General features: G+C 36.9%; 1 protein-coding gene across 7 annotated transcripts in view; it reads left to right on the top strand.

Annotated features, from left to right (window-relative positions):
• The window catches only part of SNTG1 (syntrophin gamma 1), an 865,152-nt gene that overhangs the window by 771,395 nt on the left and 72,626 nt on the right, over nt 1-21,131 (top strand). For all 7 annotated transcript variants that reach the window (XR_011543069.1, XM_070630619.1, XM_070630623.1 and 4 more), the window contains 2 exons: nt 3,173-3,289; nt 4,414-4,485. Coding sequence is in view for 6 of the 7 variants with exons in the window: in XM_070630619.1 (XP_070486720.1) it covers nt 3,173-3,289; nt 4,414-4,485 (189 nt within the window). In the remaining variant the exon portion in view is untranslated. The remainder of the gene's footprint in view (nt 1-3,172; nt 3,290-4,413; nt 4,486-21,131) is intronic.

The following is a 21,131-nucleotide window of genomic DNA, read 5'->3' as shown; positions in this document are numbered from 1 at the left end:
TTTCTTAATTTCCTTTTTGAACTGGAAGAAAACATAAGGAAAAATCTCCTCAGCATTCGTCTGGGCAATAATTTTTTGGATATGACGCCAAAAACATAGTCAACAAAAACAAAAATAGGCAAATTGGACTTCATCAAAATAAAAAACTTCTGGACAGCAGAGGAAATAATCAACAGAGTGAAAGAGTAGCCTATGGAATGGGAGAAAATATTGGCAAATCATACATCTGATAAGGGGATAATGTCCAAAATATATAAGAAACTCAATTGCAAAAAGACAGATAACTCAATTTAAAAATGGGCTAAAAGACCTCAATATACATTTCTCAAAAGAAGACAAACAAGCTCGTATCTTATCTTCCTGTACATAGGAAGCAAGATTAAGTTAATGTCTGTGTTAGAAAATTTTAATACCTGGAATGCTTAAATGTTGGGTCCTGCTGCCTATTGTTTTTCATGGTTTTCATTTGATGTGCTTCATGAATTTTTCCCCTTATATTCTTAGCTATTTTTATTTTGTCCAGGGCACAGTTTTTATAAAAAATAAGTTGAGACACAGGATGATACTATTATCATCCAGAGAGGGTTTCCATTTTCTTTAGCCAGGAGCCTAGGAGAACTGTAATCTGGATTCATCACACATCATTTCAAGGTTGACATTTTCTCAACCATCTGGATGACTTGAATCTGAGTTCTAGTTGCTATAAGGGCTGATGACTTCTGCCTCAACTTTGTTATTAGGATGCAGTCACTTGTGATCTGAAATAAAAGCAGAGCATGTTTACTAAGTCTTCCCCACTTGAAGGGCCCTGGAATTTAACGTTATGCCCTAAACCTGTGAGGCTGAAAAAAGCACCTCAGTCTCTGATGGGCCATATCTGTATTAGAAAGTTAACCCACATTTGGGCTCACCTCTACAATTTCCATTTTAGTATGGGTTTTTCCTCTTAATTCTTTAATACCTAATAAAATATCTAGTGCTTTAAGCACATTTAAAAAATATTGTTTCCCTGTTTTCCAAGGTGACTTCAGTTAGCAGGTTGTCTGAATTGCATGATACACAACAACTGGAAAAGGAAATTAATCTTTTCCTACTTTTACTTTAAGTCAGTTATTCTGACAAATTATATATACTTCCATAGCTAACTCTTTTTTTCCCTTGTGGTATGGTCAGCTATTAGACTTCATTATTTTGTAAAAGCTATGATATTATTTGATTAAGTATCTACTTGGCTGTGTGAGCAATACAAGATAATCAATTACTGTAGCTGGTTCTTACTATATTATTATTAAACAATTTAGTCTCTATGAATAGCTCCCACATGTTATAAATTTCAAAGTATATATGAGTAATTGAGCCAGCCCTCATGGTCTAGTGGTAAAGATTGGGCATTCTCACTACTGCACACTGAGGTTTGTCTCCCAGTCAGGGAACCACACCACCAATCTGTTAGTTTTCATACTATGATGGCTGAGTGTTGTTGTGATGCTTAAAGCTATTCCACCAGTATTTCAATTACCAGCAGAGGCACCCATGGTGGACAGGTTTCAGCAGAGTTTCCAGATTGAGACAGACTAGGAAGAAGGACCTGACCACCCACTTCCAAATAAACTGGCTGTGAACATCCTATAAATAACAGGAGAATGTTGTCTGAAATAGTGCCAGAAGATGACAGGATGGTGCAAACAGACCAAGCCAGGTACCACTCTGCTGTACACGTGGTCACTAGGAGTTGGAATCGACTTTAGGGTACTAACAACAAATTAATAATGTAAGAGATTAGAGAATACGCAGTAAAGTTAAAAGAGCAAGGGACTTTGGTTCAAATTCCAATTCTAACTCATACAAAGTTGGACTCACTTGTTAAGCTACTTTATTTAAATCAAAATTCCTCAATTTGTTAAAACAGCATCTTTATATCTCAGAAGCTGATTGTAAAACAAACTTGGATAATGAGATAATGGGCAATACAATTATTGTGGAGAGCAAATATAATATAGTGGAAAGAAAATGAGGTCTAAAATCAGACTGATATCTTATTTCAAATTCTACACTTCAGATTCTTTCATTGTTGTTAGTCAGCTATCACCATAGTAATGCTGCATAATAAAACAACTCCAAAACTAGGTGCAATACAACAATAGGTATGTGTTTTCTCTACAAGAGAACTGTTTGTTTGGCATTAGACACTAGGCTGGAGTTGGCTGGGCTTGGATGCAGGAGGCAATCTGAGCTCTGATCCTTGGGTATGCTTTCCTTACAATAATGGAAGAAGCATGACATACTAAGTTCAACTCTACTTGTGTCATGTGCATTAAAATCCCATTAGTCATAGCAAACCTCATAGCAAAAAAGCAAAAGTCTAGGAACAGGAAAGAACATCTGCCAACCATAAAACCAAAGTAAGTTACATGAGGTGAGAAATATATATTCCCAAATACATCTCCTACATAGAGTTGTGGTAAGAAGTAAATGAAATGTTACGTGAATACTTTGTTAGGGATGAAGTACTCATTTAATAAATGTTTATGTACATGTTTGAGCTTCATGACAATCAAATAAGAGAAAGAGGAGTGGCTTACCTCACATGATTTTATTTTGGACATTGATCAGCTACATTTAAGAGCCAGAGGCACAGAGTTGTTACTACCATTTGATATATGAATAATTTTTGAATAATCTTAGATCAGTGACTAAAACAAGAAAGGTTATCATCACGCCATGTCAGGCACAGATAGAGTGGTACACTACGCTAGTGGTAATCACATTAGGTATCTCTCTTTGTCTTGTCTCCTTTACCCACTTAAATATTTTACCTGAGAGCACATTTCCAGGTAGTAAAATGCCACTAATTGGAAAACTGATAGGATAAAGTGAATGAATTTTATTACAAAGAAATATTTTCATAGGAGGAATGATAGAGAGTGGGAGATATAATTCATGTCAAGTTAGATTGCATAAACAAATACTTGATAAGTGCTGATAGAAACGTATTAAATTCTTATGCGTACTTTACATTCACTTATTGAACGTAAATCTGGTTAGCGTACTTTTTTGCATCAATTAATTTGAACATTTTATAAGAGAATTAAAATACAAGATATAAAAAATACACATAAGACATCTGAAATGAGACTTTTTTGACAGTTAATTATATTCAATTTCCTTGCAGATAGTCTACATGGGGTGGTGTGAAGCACGGGAGCAGGACCCCCTTCAAGATCGCGTGTACTCACCAACATTTCTAGCCCTGAGGGGTTCATGTCTTTACAAGTTTCTGGCACCTCCAGTAAGTGATTTTGTTCAACACTTTTTATTTTTCCCACATTATCACAACAGAGTGACATCAACTTAACAGTAACAAATAACATATTACCAATATATTTTGAAAATAAGATCAGACAAAAGTAGAAAACAGTCCAAATATTTCTGAAAATATTTTTCTAAGGATACATGTTCTGGTATTAAACATTTACTTTTTAACCCTTGAAAAATCTAGAAAGCATTTCTGTTTAGGCACTTATGGCACTCAACATATGTTTTCCTATGTGGCATAAGTCTGTCTAAATCGAATCAATAGCATTTTGGGTATCCTATATGGTGGTCTTTGGGCTTCGTATTAAATATCTATGGCTACCTATTGTACCTAAGGGCTTGCTTTTGGAAGCAAGTACCTTATACAACAGTAAATTCTCAATAAATATTTTTTGAATGTAAGTACCAAATGCCAGACCACTTACTTACAGGTCTAGTAACGCACAGGATCTTGGAATTATCAAGTCTTACCTGCTGCTATTTTGACTGTCTATGTTGACACAAAGTTCAAAGAACCAGGAAGGCAGGAAAAAAGTCATTGATATTTATATCTTTCACTCCATTCCTACTAGAAATAATTTCTTATGACTGGACAAATATTTGTTTCAAACATAGATAAGTGAAACAAAATTCACTGTAGTTTTGGTGTCTTCACAATGTTATAAGGCTTTCGTATCTTGGAATGACTTCTTAACATAAATTATTTAAAAAAAATATTAAAGCCAGTGTTGATATCTGGTATTCTTTGTTTGTAACTGGTGGTAAACTGAGAAAAAATATTATAGGTGTGAGATACTTGGTATTTATATGTGGAGAATACACACATTATTTAAAATATGTGAAGACATTGGGCAAATGGAGGGTGTGAGGATAACATAAAACATTTGCTGAAAGAGGAAGAGAAGTGTGATAAAACTTGGAGGAGAAGAAACCAAAACATTATGTGAAGATCTCTGTGACAATAACTTTACAACTGACAGACTATATAGTATGAGTACGAGAGTTCCACTATGCACCATATTATATAAGTAAAATAAATAGGGAGATGGGCGCTCTCTTTCTAAAACAGATGATATACTAGTTTCTCATCTTTTAAAGGTGACAACATGGGACTGGACCCGAGCAGAGAAAACATTTTCAGTTTATGAGATTATGTGCAAGATTCTCAAGGTATGATCAACAAGTATGAAGATTTTAATGGCTTTTCCTTAGTAAACAGTGGTTCTGGATTCATAAGTAGTTCATGAAAATAAATGATGCATGGATACAAAAAAACAAATAAAGACAAAAATATATATATATAAAAGAAAAGATCGAATGCAGAGAAGTGTATGAGCACCTTCCTATTGGCTTAAATAACTATTCAGCAGATCCTGCAGCCCCTCAGTCTGGGGAGGAGAACAGAGAGAAGCTTAGCAGGAGTGCGTTGAGGAAGAAGTAGCAGGTTCAAATACAAATAGTCTGAATTTAAACCTCAAGTATTACTGTAGTTATTTGCTGAGTAAAACACGGAAGAGAAAAATTTGTGTAAGACTTGGAATTAGAAAATGCAGAAAATATAAAGACGTATGTAAAGAAAGTTAATTTTTTTTTAATCTCAGGGTTAGGTTATCTCTGTGAGTATGCAAAAGAACATACAATTGTCATAATTCAATTAAATACCTATGCTAATCACAGGTTTGTTCCAATAAGAAGTCATTGAGAATTCTGTAAAATTCCAAATGGTTTCTGTAGCCATTTTTAAGAATCAAAATGGGAATAATTTATAACATCTAAATAATAATATTTATTAAGTTTCTACTCTAGGGTCTGTAGGCTTGGAAATACTACAGATTGATAATTAAATCCTGGTTAAGGTTGACCTTGTTTGTGTAACCAGGGAGAACTAAATTCCCTGCTTTTATGTCAGTTATTTCTCTTCCAGTTAAGACTCAGTAGAATAAAAAATGCTGGGACATTTACAACACGATGAAATGTATCAAAAGTGTCTGAAGGCAGAGAGAAAAAAAAATGATTACATCAAATGTCTTCATAATTTTTTTTCCCTACAGAATAATCATAGATTAAAGCTGACATTCACAATGGCACAAGAGCTAAATAAAAATGTAGGTCATTGCTTTTTGTGGTTTTAGTTTTATTGTCGGACTAATAGTGGTAGAACAACTCTGATATACTTGAGTTTATTGTTAGTAAAGAAGGCTCTGGTGAGCCAGCCCTGATGGCCTAGTGGTTAAAGTTTGGTGATCACTGCTTTGCCAGCCCGGATTCCCTTCCTGGTTGCGAAACCACACCACCTGTCTGTCAGTTGCTATGCTGTGGTGGCTGCTCACACAGAAGAACTGGAATGACTTACAACTAGGATATATGAGCATGTACTGGGGCTTTGGGGAGGAAAAAAAAAGAAAAAGAGGAAGATTGGCAACAGATGTTATCTCAGGGTGAATCGTTCCCTGCAAAATAAAAAATAAATAAATAAGGCTCTGGCATCTCCTAAAATATCTACCAGTATCTGAAGAAAAAGAGTTCATACCCAACTCCAGTTTTTTAAAGTAGTTACTGAAATGGCTAATGAAATAGCTTTATAATTTAACGTTTTAGAAAAAAAGAAAAACCTAACGGAATTAGAAAGAAGAGAACAAAAGGAAGAAAATAAGGAAGTAAGGAAGGAAGAGAGAAAGGAAAGATAAACCCAGAAACTACGTACCTTGAACAGTTTTATTTGCCATTTGCTATCCATATATTAGTATAACTTTTCCTTAGTAGTAATCCAGCATGCATTTCTACAGTCTTATTTAGATAAATTATTTCATAGCGATTTTCCAACTAACTTCATGGTCTTTATAACTATTTTAACATTTAAAAATAAGGTAGTTCATCATAATGCTTGAAATAAGGACAATTTTAAAGGAGAGAATAAAAATGATGTCTGGCTTCATATAAACGGTTTATTTTGTTTCTCTTTTTTATTTTTATTTTTTATTTTTTGAGGAAGATTAGCCCTAAGCTAATATCTGCTGCCAATCTTCCTCATTTTGCTAAGGAAGACTGGCCCTGAGATAACCTCCATGCCCATCTTCCTCTACTTTATATGTGCTACACCTGCCACAGCATGGCTTCACAAGCAATGCATAGGTCCGCATCCAGGATCTCAACCGGCAAACCCCAGGCCACCGAAGTGAAATGTGCAAACTTAACTGCTGCACCACCGGGCCAGCCCCTTATTTCTGTTTTTAAAGATTTTACTTGCAAAGTTAGGATTATATGATTTGTGTTCTAGTTTTTCATGTAAAAATATGTCGAGATTTTTTTTATGCTAATTAACATTCTTCAAAAAAGCTACGACTTTTCAGTAGATTTTGTCTAACCTATCTTTTGGCCATATTTATTTAGCCAATTCCTTAATTTTGCCTTTTAGATACTTTCCCATTTGTTCCATCAGACATATCATAACAATCATTTGATTTATTTGATAATTGTTGAGTATTCTCTAAATACCAGTTAATCTGCTAAGCATTTGTTATTAGGCTGGAAAAAAAGGCAGAAAAAGTCACTGCTGTCATTGAGGTTACATTTTATTACAGTGTCACAGATGTTAGGTAAATGCAAAGGAACCAAAAAAATAGATAACCAAAATTGATGTTTGCCCACCAATTTAAGTAACTTTCAAATTATTTCCTTTCATCTAAATTCAGATTTTGGAAATGTTGGGTGGAAAATATTTTAATATATTCAAGATATTGGGTTTATGTGTCTAAATTGCCTCTTAGAAAAGCCATACCAACTTATACTGCTATCACAAGTATCTGGAAGTGCCCATGTATTTGCACTCTGCCTAATTAAAATCAAAGAGCAGCTCTCATTTATCTTTCTACATAAAATTTGCTATAAACCTATTAATTACTTTGGGAAATATTTTACATAGGTTACTAAGGCCTGTAGATCAATATTTTCAGGCATTGAATAAAATATAAATCTACTTTCACTTGTTATATGTAAATAAGAAAAATCTCTTGCCATTAATGAGTACAATACTCATGTTCTATGCTTCTTGGATTTACATTTGACATACAAAAATATCCTTTGAGGATTCTCTTTCTCAAAGGAAAATTTCAAATAGCACAAGAACAGAGCTGTGAACATAAGACTCAGTGCTAAATGGATTATTTTCCTGCATGGAGATCAGTGCCCAGAGGATGATAGGCTTGACAAGCAGCCGAGGCTCAGAGAGTTGGATCTGGTGAGCAATTCTGAAGGGGCGTCTTCTATTACCACTCATCTACCACCATGAGGTAGCAGTCCTGTGCAAATTGTGTGAGTTGTAGACTTCTGTCTCCAGAAAGGGATCCCTCAGATAAGGCAAATTTAAAGGCACAATTTAATGATCTAGACCATGCCATGTTACATCCAGCCTGAAACCACCAATTGGGAAAACTCTGTATCTTCTGATATGAAGCCACACCAGTAATAACAAAAATGAAGCAATAATGGTTACCCAGTATAGATAGCTTCCATGTATGTGCCAGGTATTGTTCTATGTGCTGTAATAATTTATTTAATCTTTACGATGAGACTGTGAAATAGTTATTATAATTCCCATTTTACAGATTTGGAAACAAAGGCAAAGAGTTTAAGTAAATACCTCAATGTCACATGGATAGTAAACGTCAAAGCCAAGGATTTGAATACTGCTGTCTCTCTCAAAAATCTGTGCTCTTAAATATTATACTAAACTTCCTCTTTCTCTCTCAGTATAAGCATTGATAAATTGGAAAGAAATGAGAATAGGAAAGACTGCCTGGTGCTGATGAGAGAGCAAAGGTTTCAGAATAAGAGACTTGGCGCCAAATGACAACTCTTACTAAATACGTTACCCTCTGCAAATGTGTTAGCCACTATGAACTTCAATTTCTTCATCTGTTCAATGGGGCTAATAAAGCATAGGTTGTTGTAAAGATTTGCAATTTGTTAACTGATTTGTGAATACATTTTTGTTTATTAACTCATATTACAAATATTCATTAAGTATTTTCCATGTGCCAAGCACTCCACTAGGTACTGGGGATTCAATACAACTGTATAGAAGGGTTGAGTTCAGAAAAAGCCTAGCTGACTAAGGAATTTAGGAAGGGAATTTTGGAGGAGGCCTTAAATAAACTTGAAATCTAAATGAAAGGCTCAACTGATGAAAATGTGTCTTGTTGGGGCTGGAGTTCAGTGAATGGGAAGAGAAAGGAGCATTCTGGGCATAGGAAGCATGTGTAAAGTTGACCAGGTATACAAAAAAATGTGTGCTATTTAAATAACTAAAAAATGTTCAGCATGGCTGTAATTTGCTGGGTGTGATGTTTGTGTTAGTGTTTGGGTGGTGGAATCTGTTAAAAGACGATAATAAGGAATACGAACTTTATTTGAAGAACTAAGGAGAGCCACCAAGGATTTCAAGCATGAGGAAGTGATGGAGTTTGCCTTTTAAAAAAGTCCTCTGACTCCAATGTGAAATGGGAGTGAAGGGGTGGGAGAGGGGGCCTCCAGGAGCTGTTTCAAGGATCCTGGTCAGAGATGACATGTTTCAAACAAGGGTGTGGGCAGTGAATTGGAGAGGTGTGGAGTGAAGGAGAGGTGCTTAAGCAAAGACTGTATAAAGGCCTACGGTCAGCTGTTATGCTCATGATAGCCATGTGGCCACAGAGGCTTGCCCTCTTGCACTGTTCTCTTTCATCTGACTCTTTTGGAAAAATGATCACCGAGCTCTAGCTCTCTAACACAGCAGTGCAGCTGAGTGCAGCTGGAGGAAGACAAACCATGTTTTGAATACTAGACTAGAACTTCAAAAAAGCCTTTAATTCTGCCTCACAGTCATGTTATATTTTTTAGTCTGTCTTCTTGCCTAATCTACCAGGACCTATGTTAGTTAAACCTTCTTCCTTTCCCTCAAAATTAACATGTACTTCTCGTTCTAATTCTTAGGTGATGACCTTTTTCCCAATTGTGAAGTCTCAGCATTGCGATATCCACTGGCAGCCCTATCCTGATAGATAAATGTCCTTGTGTTTATCTAAGGCCAACTCCTCCAGTATAATAGAGCTTATCCACTCTACCTTCCAGGGAAATCAACATTTCTATGCTGATGACCCCCACACATATGTTCTGCCTAGACCTTGCCCCTGAATTCTGAATATTCCTCATTGTGTACATCTGTCTACTGACATGTCTAATAGAAATCTCTGATGTTACATGTCACAAATTTAGAATTGAGCAAGTGGAGAAGAACCTGAAAAAACACGGAGATTAGAGAAAAAGGGGAAAACAAAAGCTAGAATTCTGATATTTTTTCAGAAACTAGGAGAAGGCAGGATGGTAAACAGATATTTTATATAAAGTGGCAAAGCCAATACCCTAGGCAATTAGCTGATGCCATACTAAATCTCAGGCCATTCTGGTGATCAACAGGGGTATGTCCAGATGTTGTTGGGATCTTCCACTTATTCAGTTTAAGGACCTCATTTATTAAAACGTATTGTAAAACTAGGAATACAAAATTAGGCATGAAAGTGAATGTTTAAGAAGAAAAGTCACAATACAGAATAATTTGAAAAATTGACAAATACCGCTAACTTGGTTGTTTAGTACTATTTCCCTCTATATTTTTGGAAGGCTGTGTACTCTCTGGTTGCCTTTTCAATTGAAAACAACTTTATAATATCAGTGTCTGTAGGAAAGAGAAGTGTACTTCTGTGTTTTGTCCTTACATAACTAGACACAAATGTTCCCTCCCTCCTAGAAGACACCCAAAGTCCTTCACTCAGGTACTACTCCCTGTGTAACCTGGATCTCATGCTACAGCTGGATTCAGGAGTTCAATTCCAGTGGTCAGATTCTTCCTAGTGAGAGGAAGACAGGATCTATCTGCATGATGTCAAAGACAAGGTACAGCAATTATGTTAAACATCTGTACATGAAGAAACACAGAGCAGGAATGAGTGGAATATCTAACTTCATGCAGAATAGCTGATTTGTACATTATTGTTTATAGAATGGACCTCCTATCATCACTTGGCTAGCAAACATTGCAAAGGTAGAGGACTAGTTGGTTTGTAGATATTGTGAGCCCACCCCTTTTAGAGCCAGCATTAGAATAAGCAGGAGCAAGGCCCTTTGAAAGACCATCTTTCTTTTTTAATTTTTAGGACACTATTTTTGAGACTAACAAATATGTATTGTTTAAATTTTTTTATTAAGGTTATGATAGTTAACAACCTTGTGAAATTACAGTTGTTATTATTAGTCATATTATAGGTACATATATCATTATTAGTCATATTGTAGGTACACTACTTCGCCCCTAGTGCCCTCCCCCCACCCCTCTTTCCCCTGGTAACCACCGATCAGTTCTCTTTGTCCATATGTTAACTACCACCTATGAGTGGAGTCATACAGAGTTCGTCTTTCTCTGTCTGGCTTATTTCACTCAGGTCTATCCATGTTGTTGTGAATGGGACGACTTTGTCCTTTTTTATGGCTAAGTAGTATTCCATTGTATATATATATACTATATCTTCCTTCTCCGATCATCAGTTGCTGGGCACTTAGGTTGGTTCCATGACTTGGCTATTGTGAATAAGGCTGTGATGAACATAGGGGTGCATGGGACTTTTTGAATTGCTGATTTCAGGTTCTTAGGATAGATACCCAGTAGAGGGATGGCTGGGTCATAAGGTATTTGTATTATTAACTTTTTGGGGAATCTCCATACTCTTTTTCCATAGTGGCTGCACCAGTTTGCATTCCCACCAACAGTGTATGAGGGTTCCTTTTTCTCCACAACCTCTCCAACATTTGTCACTCTTGGTTTTGGATATTTTTCCCATTCTAACAGGTGTAAGGTGATATCCTAGTGTAGTTTTGATTTGCATTTCCCTGATGATTAGTGATGAGGAACATCTTTTCATGTGTCTATTGGCCATCCATATATCTTCTTTGGAGAAATGTCTGTTCATGTCCCTTGCCCATTTTGTAATTGGGTTGTTTGATTTTTTATTGTTGAGTTGTGTGAGTTCTTTGTATATTATGGAGATTAACCCTTTTTCGGATAAATAACTTGTAAATATTTTTTCCCAATTAGTGGGCTGTTTTGTTGTTTCAATCCTGTTTTCCCTTGCCTTGAAGAAGCTCTTCAGTCTGATGAAGTCCCATTTGTTTATTCTTTCTATTGTTTCCCTCGTCTGAGGGGTTATGGTGTCTGAAAAGATTCTTTTGAAGCTGATGTCAAAGAGAGTACTGCCGATATTCTCTTCTAGAAGACTTATTGTTTCAGGCCTAATCTTTAGGTCTTTGATCCATTTTGAGTTTATTTTAGTAAATGGTGAAAAAGAATGGTTGATTTTCATTCTTTTACATGTGGCTCTCCAGTTTTCCCAGCACCAATTGTTGAAGAGACTTTCTTTCCTCCATTGTAGACCCTCAGCTCCTTTGTCAAAGATTAGCTGTCCATAGATGTGTGGTTTTATTTCTGGACTTTCGATTCTGGTCCATTGATCTGTGCATCTGTTTTTGTACCAGTACCATGCTGTTTTGATTACTGTAGCTTTGTAGTGTGTTTTGAAGTCAGGGATTGTGATGCTGCCAGCTTTGTTCTTCTTTCTCAGGATTGCTTTAGCAATTCGGGGTCTTTTGTTGCCCCATATGAATTTTAGGATTCTTTGTTCAATTTCTGTAAAGAATGACATTGGAATTCTGATTGGGATAGCGTTGAATCTGTAGATTGCTTTAGGTAGTATGGACATTTTAACTATGTTTATTCTTCCAATTGATGTGCATGGAATATCTTTCCATCTCTTTATGTCGCTGTTGATTTCTTTCAAGAAAGTCTTGTAGTTTTCGTTGTATAGATCTTTCACTTCCTTGGTTAAATTTATCCCAAGGTATTTTATTCTTTTTGTTGCGATCGTGAATGTGATTGAGTTCTTGAGATCTTTTTCTGTTAGTTCACTGTTAGCATATAGAAATTCTACTCATTTATGTATGTTGATTTTATACCCTGCAACTTTGCTGTAGTTGTTTATTGTTTCTAATAGTTTTTCTATGGATTCTTTGGGATTTTCTATATATAAGATCATGTCGCCTGCAAACAGTGAGAGTTTTACTTCTTCGTTGCCTATTTGGATTCCTTTTATTTCTTTTTCCTGCCGAATTGCTCTGGCCAAAACCTCCAGTACTATGTTGAATAAGAGTGGTGAAAGTGGGCACCCTTGTCTTGTTCCTGTTCTGAGAGGGATGGCTTTCAGTTTTTGTCCGTTGAGTATGATGTTGGCTGTAGGTTTGTCATATGTGGCCTTTATTCTGTTGAGGTATTTTCCTTCTATACCTATTTTATTGAGAGCTTTTTATCATAAATGGATGTTGGATCTTGTCAAATGCTTTCTTTGCATCTATTGAGATGATCATGTGGTTTTTGTTTCTCATTTTGTTAATGTAGTGAATCACGTTGATTGACTTGTGGATGTTGAACCATCCCTGTGTCCCTGGTATAAATCCCACTTGATCATGGTGTATAATCTTTTTGATGTATTGCTGTATTCGGTTTGCCAAAATTTTGTTGAGGATTTTTGCATCTATGTTCATCAGTGATATTGGCCTGTAGTTTTCCTTCTTTGTGTTGTCCTTGTCAGTTTTGGGGACCAGGGTGATGTTGACTTCATAGAATGTATTAGGGAGTGCTCCATCTTCCTCTATTTTCTGGAATAGTTTGAGAAGGATGGGTATTAAATCTTCTTTGAATGTTTGGTAGAATTCTCCAGAGAAGCCGTCTGGTCCTGGACTCTTATTTGGGGGGAGGTTTTTTATTGCTGTTTCTATTTCTTTACTATGATTGGTCTATTCATATTCTCTATTTCTTCCTGATTCAGTTTGTGGAGGTTGTATGAGTCTAGGAATTTATCCATTTCTTCTACGTTGTTCAGTTTGTTGGCATATAGTTTTTCATAGTATTCTCTTATGATCCTTTGTGTTTCTTCAGTATCTGTTGTGATTTCTCCTCTCTCGTTTCTAATTTTATTGTTTGAGACTTCTCTCTTTTTCTTTAGTGAGTCTGGCTAAGGGTTTGTCAATGTTGTTAATTTTTTCGAAGAACCAACTCTTTGTTTCATTGATCCTTTCTACTGTCTTATTTGTTTCAATATCATTTATGTCTGCTCTAATTTTTATTATTTCCCTCCTTCTACTGACTTTGGGCTTTGTTTGTTCTTCTTTTCCTAATTCCATTAGGTGTTGTTCGAGGTTGTTTATGTAAGATTTTTCTTGCTTATTGAGGTGAGCCTGTATTGTAATGAATTTCCCTCTTAGGACTGCCTTTGCTGCGTCCCAAATAATTTGGTACGGTGTGTTTTCATTTTCATTTGTCTCCAGATAATATTTGATTTCTTCTTTAATTTCTCCAATAATCCATTGTTTGTTCAGTAGTGTGTTCTTTAGTCTCCACATTTTTGGCCCTTTCCCAGCTTTATTCTTGTAGTTGATTTCTAGTTTCATAGCATTATGATCAGAAAAGATGCTTGATATTATTTCAACCCTCTTGAACTTATTGATGCCTACTTTGTTTCCCAAGATATGGTCTATCCTTGAGAATGTTCCATGCGTGCTTGAGTAGAATGTGTAACCTGCTGTTTTTGGATGAAGTGTCCTATATATATATCTATTAGGTCCATCTGATCTAATTTTTCATTTAATTCTATAATTTCCTTGTTGATTTTCTGTCTGGATGATCTGTCCATTGGTATTAATGGGGTGTTGAGGTCCCCTACTATTATTGTATTGAGGTTGATGTCTCCTTTTAGTTTTGTTAATAGTTTCTTTACGAATTTTGGTGATCCTGTGTTAGGTGAATATATATTTGTAAGTGTTATGTCATCTTGTTGGAGCATCCCTTTTGTCATTATATACTGCCTGTCTTTGTCTTTCTGTATCTGTTTTGCTTTGAAGTCTACTTTGTCTGATATAAGTATAGCAACACCTGCTTTCTTTTGTTCATTATTAGCTTGGAGTATTGTCTTCCATCCCTTCACTTAGAGTCTGTGTTTGCCTTTGGGGCTGAGGCGTGTTTCCTGGAGGCATCATATTGTTGGATCTTGTTCTTTGATCCATCCTGCCACTCTGTGCCTTTTGATTGGAGTTCAATCCTTTCACATTTAGAGTGATTATTGAAACGTGGGGGCCTACTGTTGCCATTTTATCACTTGTTTTCCTATTCTTTTGCATTTTGTCCTGATGGGGAGCTATTACTTTGTGTTATTGTCCTTCTCCTCATCTCCTTTGTTCTGGATTTTGTGACCCCTTTCCATTTTTTAATTTTCCAGGAATGAGGTTCTTCCTGAGCATTTCTTGAAGAGGAGGTTTTGTGGTGATGAACTCCCTTAACTTTTGTTTATCTGGAAAGTTTTTATTTCTCCATCATATTTGACGGATATTTTCACTGGGTAGAGTATTTTTGGCTGCAGGTTTTTGTCATTCAGAGTTTTGAATATTTCATTCCAATCTCTTCTAGCCTGTAAGGTCTCTCTTTAGAAATCTGCTGATAGCCTTATGGCGTTTCCTTTGTAAGTTATTTTCTTCTGCCTAGCTGCCCTTAGTATTTTCTCTTTGTCATTGACTTTTGCTAGTTTCACTACTATATGCCTTGGGGTTGGTCTTCTTGCATTAATAAAGTTTGGACATCTATTGGCTTCTGTCTCATGAAGCTCCATCTCTCTTCCCAAGTTTGAGAAGTTCTCAGCTATTATTTCTTTGAACAGGCCTTCTGCCCCCTTGTCCTTCTCTTCTCCCTCTGGAATACCTATAATCCTTATGTTGCATCTCCTAATTGAGTCAGATAATTCTCAGAGAGTTTCTTCATTTCTTTTTAGTCTTAGTTCTCTCTCCTCCTCTGTCTGCAGCATTTCTATATTCCTATCCTCCAAATTGCTAATTCTGTCCTCCATATTATCAACCCTACTGTTCAGAGATTCCAGATTTTTCTTAATCTCCTCCATTGTGTTCTTCATCTCCAGTATTTCTAATTGGTTCTTCTTTATAGTGTCAAGTTCTTTTGTGACATAGCTCCTGAACTCATTGAGTTATCTCTCTGAATTCTCTTTTAACTCATTGAGTTTTTTAGTAATGGCAGTTTTGAAATCATCGTCATGTAGGTTATAGATTTCATTGTCTTTGGGATTGTTTTCTGGGTGCTTATCATTTTCCTTCTGTTCTGGAGATTTAATATATTTTTTCATATGACTTGATGGCATGGATTTGTGCCTCCGCATAGAGATAGAGTTTAGTTGCTGCTTCCACTTGTTGCGACTGGTGTGTGTATGTGTGGGGGGCAGCTGTTTACACTGCACGAACCAGGAACCCTGTCAGCTGTTACTGACTGGACCTGGACCCTTCCTCGTAGTCACAGTGGTCCTGTGGGGTCCCTTGTCGGTTGTGGGGGCAATCGCAAGGGGGCCTCAGGATGCTGGTGCCTACTGTTGCAGCCCACTTAGATGCGCTCCTGCCTTGTGCTCTGCAGCGGTGTTATGGGCTTTCCCAGCAGCTGGGAGCAGGGTCACCTATAATCACAACCAATACCATGTTGTTTTGTATATAGCTTTGTAGTATATTTTGAAATCAGGGAGTGTGATACCTTCAGCTTTGTTCTTTTTTCTCAGAACTCCTCTAGCTATTTGGAGTCTTTTCTTGTTCAATGTAAATTTTAAGATGCTTTGTTCTATTTCTGTGAAAAATGGTGGAACTTTGATAAGGATTGCATTGAATCTATACATTGCTTTAGGAAGTATGGACATTTTAACTATGTTAATTCTTCCAATTAAGAACAGAATAAATTTCCATTTCTACGATTTCTTTCAACAATGTTTTATAGTTTTTGGCATAAAGATCTTTCACCTCTTTGGTTAAGTTCATTCCAAGGTGTTTTATTCTTTTTGTGACAACTGTAAATGGGATTGCATTCTGAATTTCTCTTTTTGCTATGTCATTTTTAGTGTATGGAAACACAACTGATTTTTGTATGTTGATTTTGTATCCTGCAACTTGATTGTATTCATTTATTATTTCTGAAGTTTTCTAGTGGACTCTTTAAGATTTTCTATGTATAAAATCATGTCTTCTTCAAATAATGACAGTTTCACTTCTTCTTTTCCAATTGGATTCCTTTTATTTCTTTTTCTTAACTGATTTCTCTGGCAAGGACTTCCAATACCATGTGAAATAAGTGTGGTGAAAGTGGGAATCCTTCTCCAGTTCCTATTCTTAGAGGGATAGCTTTCAGTTTTTCTCCATTGAGAATGATACATCTGTGGGTTTGCTATATATGGCCTTTATTATGTTGAGGTACTTTCCTTCTATATCCATTTTATTCAGAATTTTTATCATAAGTCTATGCTGTATATTGTCAGATACTTTCTCTGCAGCTATTGAGATGACCTTGTGATTTTTATTCTTCATTTTGTTAATGTGGTGTATCATGTTGATTCATTTGCAGATGTTAAGCCATCCCTGAATCCCTGGAATAAATCCCACTTTGATGATGGTGTATGATCTTTTTAATGTATTTCTGCATTCAATTTGCTAGTATTTTGTTGAGGATATTTATATCGATGTTCATCAGTGGTATTGGCCCATAATTTCCTTTTTTTGTGTTGTCCTTGGCTGGTTTTGATATCAGGATAATTTTGGCTTCATAGAATGAGTTAGGAAGTTTCCCCTCCACTTCAGTTTTTTGGAAGAGTTCGGGAAGGATAAGTATTAAGTCTTCTTTGAATGTTTGGTAGAATTCACCAGGGAAGCCATCTGGTCCCAGACTTTTATTTTTTGGGAGGTTTTTGATTACTCTTAGGATCTCCTTACTGGTAATTGTTCTATTCAAATTCTCTGTTTCTTCTTGATTCAGTTTTGGAAGGTTGTATGATTCTAAGAATTTATCCATTTCTTCTAGATTTTCCAATTTCTTGGCATGTAGCTTTTCATAGTATTCTCTTACAATCTTTTGTATTTCTGAGGTGTCCATTGCAATTTGTCCTCTTTCCTTTCTGATTTTATTTATTTGTGCCTTCTCTCTTTTCTTCTTGGTGAGTCTAGCTAAAGATTTGTCAATGTTGTTAACCTTTTCTAAGAACATGCTCTTGCTTTCATTAATTTTTTCTATTTTTTTTCAGTCTCTAAATTGTTTACTTCTGCTCTACATGTAAAGTAACTGTTGATAAATGTGTATTTATTGCCATTTTGTTACTTTTTTCTGGGTGTTTTAGTAGTTCTTCTCTTTTCCTTTCTTCTTCTCTTGCTCTCTTCCCTTGTGGTTTGACAGCTTCCTTTAGTAATATGTTTGATCTCCTCTCTTTTATTTACTTGTGTATTTATTATAGGTTTCTGGTTTGTGATTTCCATGAGGTTCATATATAGCGTTCCATGAATATAGCAATCTATATTGAATTAGTAGTCTCTTTAGTTTGACCTCTTTCTAAAAGCTCTACTCTTTTATTTTTCTCTTCCCACATTTTATGTCTTTCAAATCATGTCTAATCTCTTATTTTATGTATCTCTATCCATTGCACTATCATCATTGAAATAGGTAATCTTAGTACTTTTGTCTTTTAACCTTTGCATTATCTTTATAGGTGGTTGATCTGCTACCTTTACTGTATTTTTGCCTTTACCTGTGACTTTAATGCCTGTTGATTTTTCTTTTTATAATTTTTTGATTCCTATTTGTGGTCTTATCTTTCCCACTTAAATCAGTCCCTTTAGCATTTCTTGTAGAACTGGTTTCTTGGTGATAAACTCCTTTAATTTTTGCTTGTCTGGGAAACTCTTTATCTCTCCCTCCATTCTGAATGATAATCTTTCTGGGTAGAGTATTCTTGCCTGTAAGTTTTTTCCTTTCAGCACTATTTATATTATGCCTCTCTCTTATAGCCTGTAGGGTTTTGGCTGAGATGTCAGCTGATGGCCTTATGGGGTTCCCTTTGTATGTCAATTGTTACCTTTCTCTTGCTGCTTTTAGTATTCTCTCTTTATCTTTAATTCTTGACATTTTAGTTATAATGTGTCTTGGTGTGGGCCTTATTGCGTGTATCTTGTTTGGTGCTTTTTCTGCCTCCTGTCCCTGGTTGTCTCTTTCTTTCCTTTGATTAGGAAGGTTTTCAGCTATTATTCTTTTCAAATAGATTCTCTGCCCCTTTGTCTCTCTCTTTTCCTTCTGGGACATCTGTAATGAAAATGTTAGTGTGCTTGATATTGTCCCAGAGTTCCCTTAGACTGTTCTCATTATTTTTAATTCTTTTCTTTTATCTCTTCAGCTTGGGTGATTTTCTCTAGTCTTTTTTCCAGGTTACTGATGTGTTCTTCTCTATCATCTACTCTCCTATGTAGTCCTTTTAGTGAATTTTTCATTTCAAGTATTTTATTCTTCATTTATGATTAATTCTTTTTATATTTTCCAGTTCTTTGTTGATGTTCTCACTGTGTTCATTCAGTCTTCTCCCAAGATCAGTGAGCATCCTTATGACTTTTTCTTTGAAATCTTTGTTAGGTAGATTGCTTATTTCTGTTTCATTGAGATATTTTTCTAGGGTTTTGTCCTGTTCTCTTGCTTGGAATGTATTCCTTTACCCCCTCATTTTGCCTCTTTATCTCTGCTTATATCTATGTGTTAGGTGAGTCAGCTATGTCTCCTGATCTTGGAGAAGTGGCCTTATGTAAGAGATGCCTTTTGAGGCCCAGCAGTGTGCTTTTGTCTCTTCACAAGTCCAAATGTTCCATAAGTGATCCCTGTGTGGGCCACATGTGTACTCCTGCTGCAGCAGAGTTGCTCTTACTGCAGGTACCTAGGGAGGGTAGGCTTTACCCCGCTGGCCTGCTGTTTGTAAATTGGGTTTGGGGAGCCCCAGCACAGTTGGCTGCAAGGTGTAATAGCACACTTCTGTTGCAGTTTTTCTGTTAAGTGAGTAGGCACCCAGTGTGGCCGGTTGCTAGCCTCAAGGGCTTACAGTTGCTGTATGCCCCAAACCTGCAATGCTGTTGTCAGCTCTCAGAATTGCAGCTGAGTGGGGCTGGCCCCAGGCACAGGAACACCCAATTGTTTCAGGCTTTCAGAGGCAGGGCCAATCCCCTTTGTGGCTGTTTGTGAAGCACAGGGCTTTTGCCACTGTTAGGCTCCACCCCCCACAGGTCCACACACACCATCAACACAGTCCTGCTCCATGCACTTTTCCCAACCCCCTGGATCATACACAGTCACCCCACTGTGGAGGCCCCCACACTCTTCACCAACGCCCCCAACACTCTCCCTGCTTCTCATGCAGGCTTTGCCCCATGGTGGTGGACACACTCACCAGGCTGCAGATGATCGAGGCTCCAAGTCTATGCAGGCTGACAAGTAGCCTGAGGGCTTGCTGTTGGCTTGGGCCAGTCTGGCTGCCTGCACTGGCTTAGCTGTATTAAACCTGCTCTCTAGTAGGTGTGGCAGACCCCTGGTCTAACAGGCAAGGGGAAGAATTCCAATGGCATCTTCCAATGTCTGGGCCAGCACACCTATACTAGGTCACAACAATAGTTGCCAGCAATGTCTCAGTCTCTGGAAAGGTCTCATCTCTCACCTAGATGCACCCAGAGACTACCAGGTGAGTCTCTTTTCACCAAAGAACTATGAAACTTTCTTCCTCGTGATTTTAGGTTGCCTTCTGAGATGGGTGAATTTGTGCGTGGCCCTTGTAATAGCTGGATTTTCCCACTTATGTCGATAGCTTTTCTGGGGGTATACCCTGTTGTAGTTGGTAGCCAGCAAATCCAAATATTATGAGACTCATCTCAGTTGTGCTGAGTCTGATGTATGCTTATAGTGGTAATGTGCCCCTGCTCAGGTCAAAAAGTGAGTGATTATTTCCAAGATACCAGAACCAATATCACTGGGGCTTTTGTTATGCAGTCAGCAGTGCAGATGGGAATATGACCCTGTTCGATTGAGCCCGAGGGTTCTCCTCTTTCTTCATTGCCCTCAATTATGAGAATTCTTTTGAAGATAGTAATTGATTCAATCATTTGTAATTCCTATAACTCATGGATCCATTTACTTCATTCATACACCAGTGGGAAAAGGAGAGCTGGCATGCAGTGCAGACAGCTTCTTCAAAAACTGTATTGTAGGGGCCAGCTGGTGGTGCAGCAGTTAAGTTCACATGCTCTGCTTTGGCACCCAGGGTTAGCTGGCCTGGATGCATGGCATGAACCTACACACCAATTATCAGGCCACGCTGTGGCTGGTGTCCTACATGTAAAATAGAGGAGGATGGGCATGTATGTTAGCTCAGGGCCAGTCTTCCTCAGCAAAAAGAGGACTGTTGGTGGCAGATGTTAGTTCAGGGCTAATCCTCCTCAAAACAACAACAACAAAAACGGTATTGTATATAACAGGCTAGTTCATTTTAGACTTGTTTAATAGAATAATTCAAACAGTATGAATCCAATGGCATTCTCCTCTTGATATTCTCACATACAATTTGAAAATCATGTCAGGAATCTGTTTGTGTAATATACTCCTTATGGGCTGCAGCTTCTTGACTTAGGTACAAAAGGCTGATGAAATTGTTGTTGGTCAATACACAGAGTGTAAAATTATGTGAATGTCATTGACGCACTCAAAATAATAGATTCAGTTTTTCTCCTTGGACTTTGAAGTGTTATCTTTATCATATATCGTTTTCCAATTCTCTTTGCACTTGGAGAGGATCTCAGCTTGCACACACTGAAATGTGTGCGGGAAAGTGCTACAAACTTGGGCACAGTTA

Source organism: Equus przewalskii, chromosome 8 (assembly GCF_037783145.1).
Source record: "Equus przewalskii isolate Varuska chromosome 8, EquPr2, whole genome shotgun sequence".
NCBI lineage: Eukaryota > Metazoa > Chordata > Mammalia > Perissodactyla > Equidae > Equus > Equus przewalskii.
Note: the sequence above shows the minus strand (reverse complement) of the source record. Positions and strands in the feature narration are given on the sequence as shown.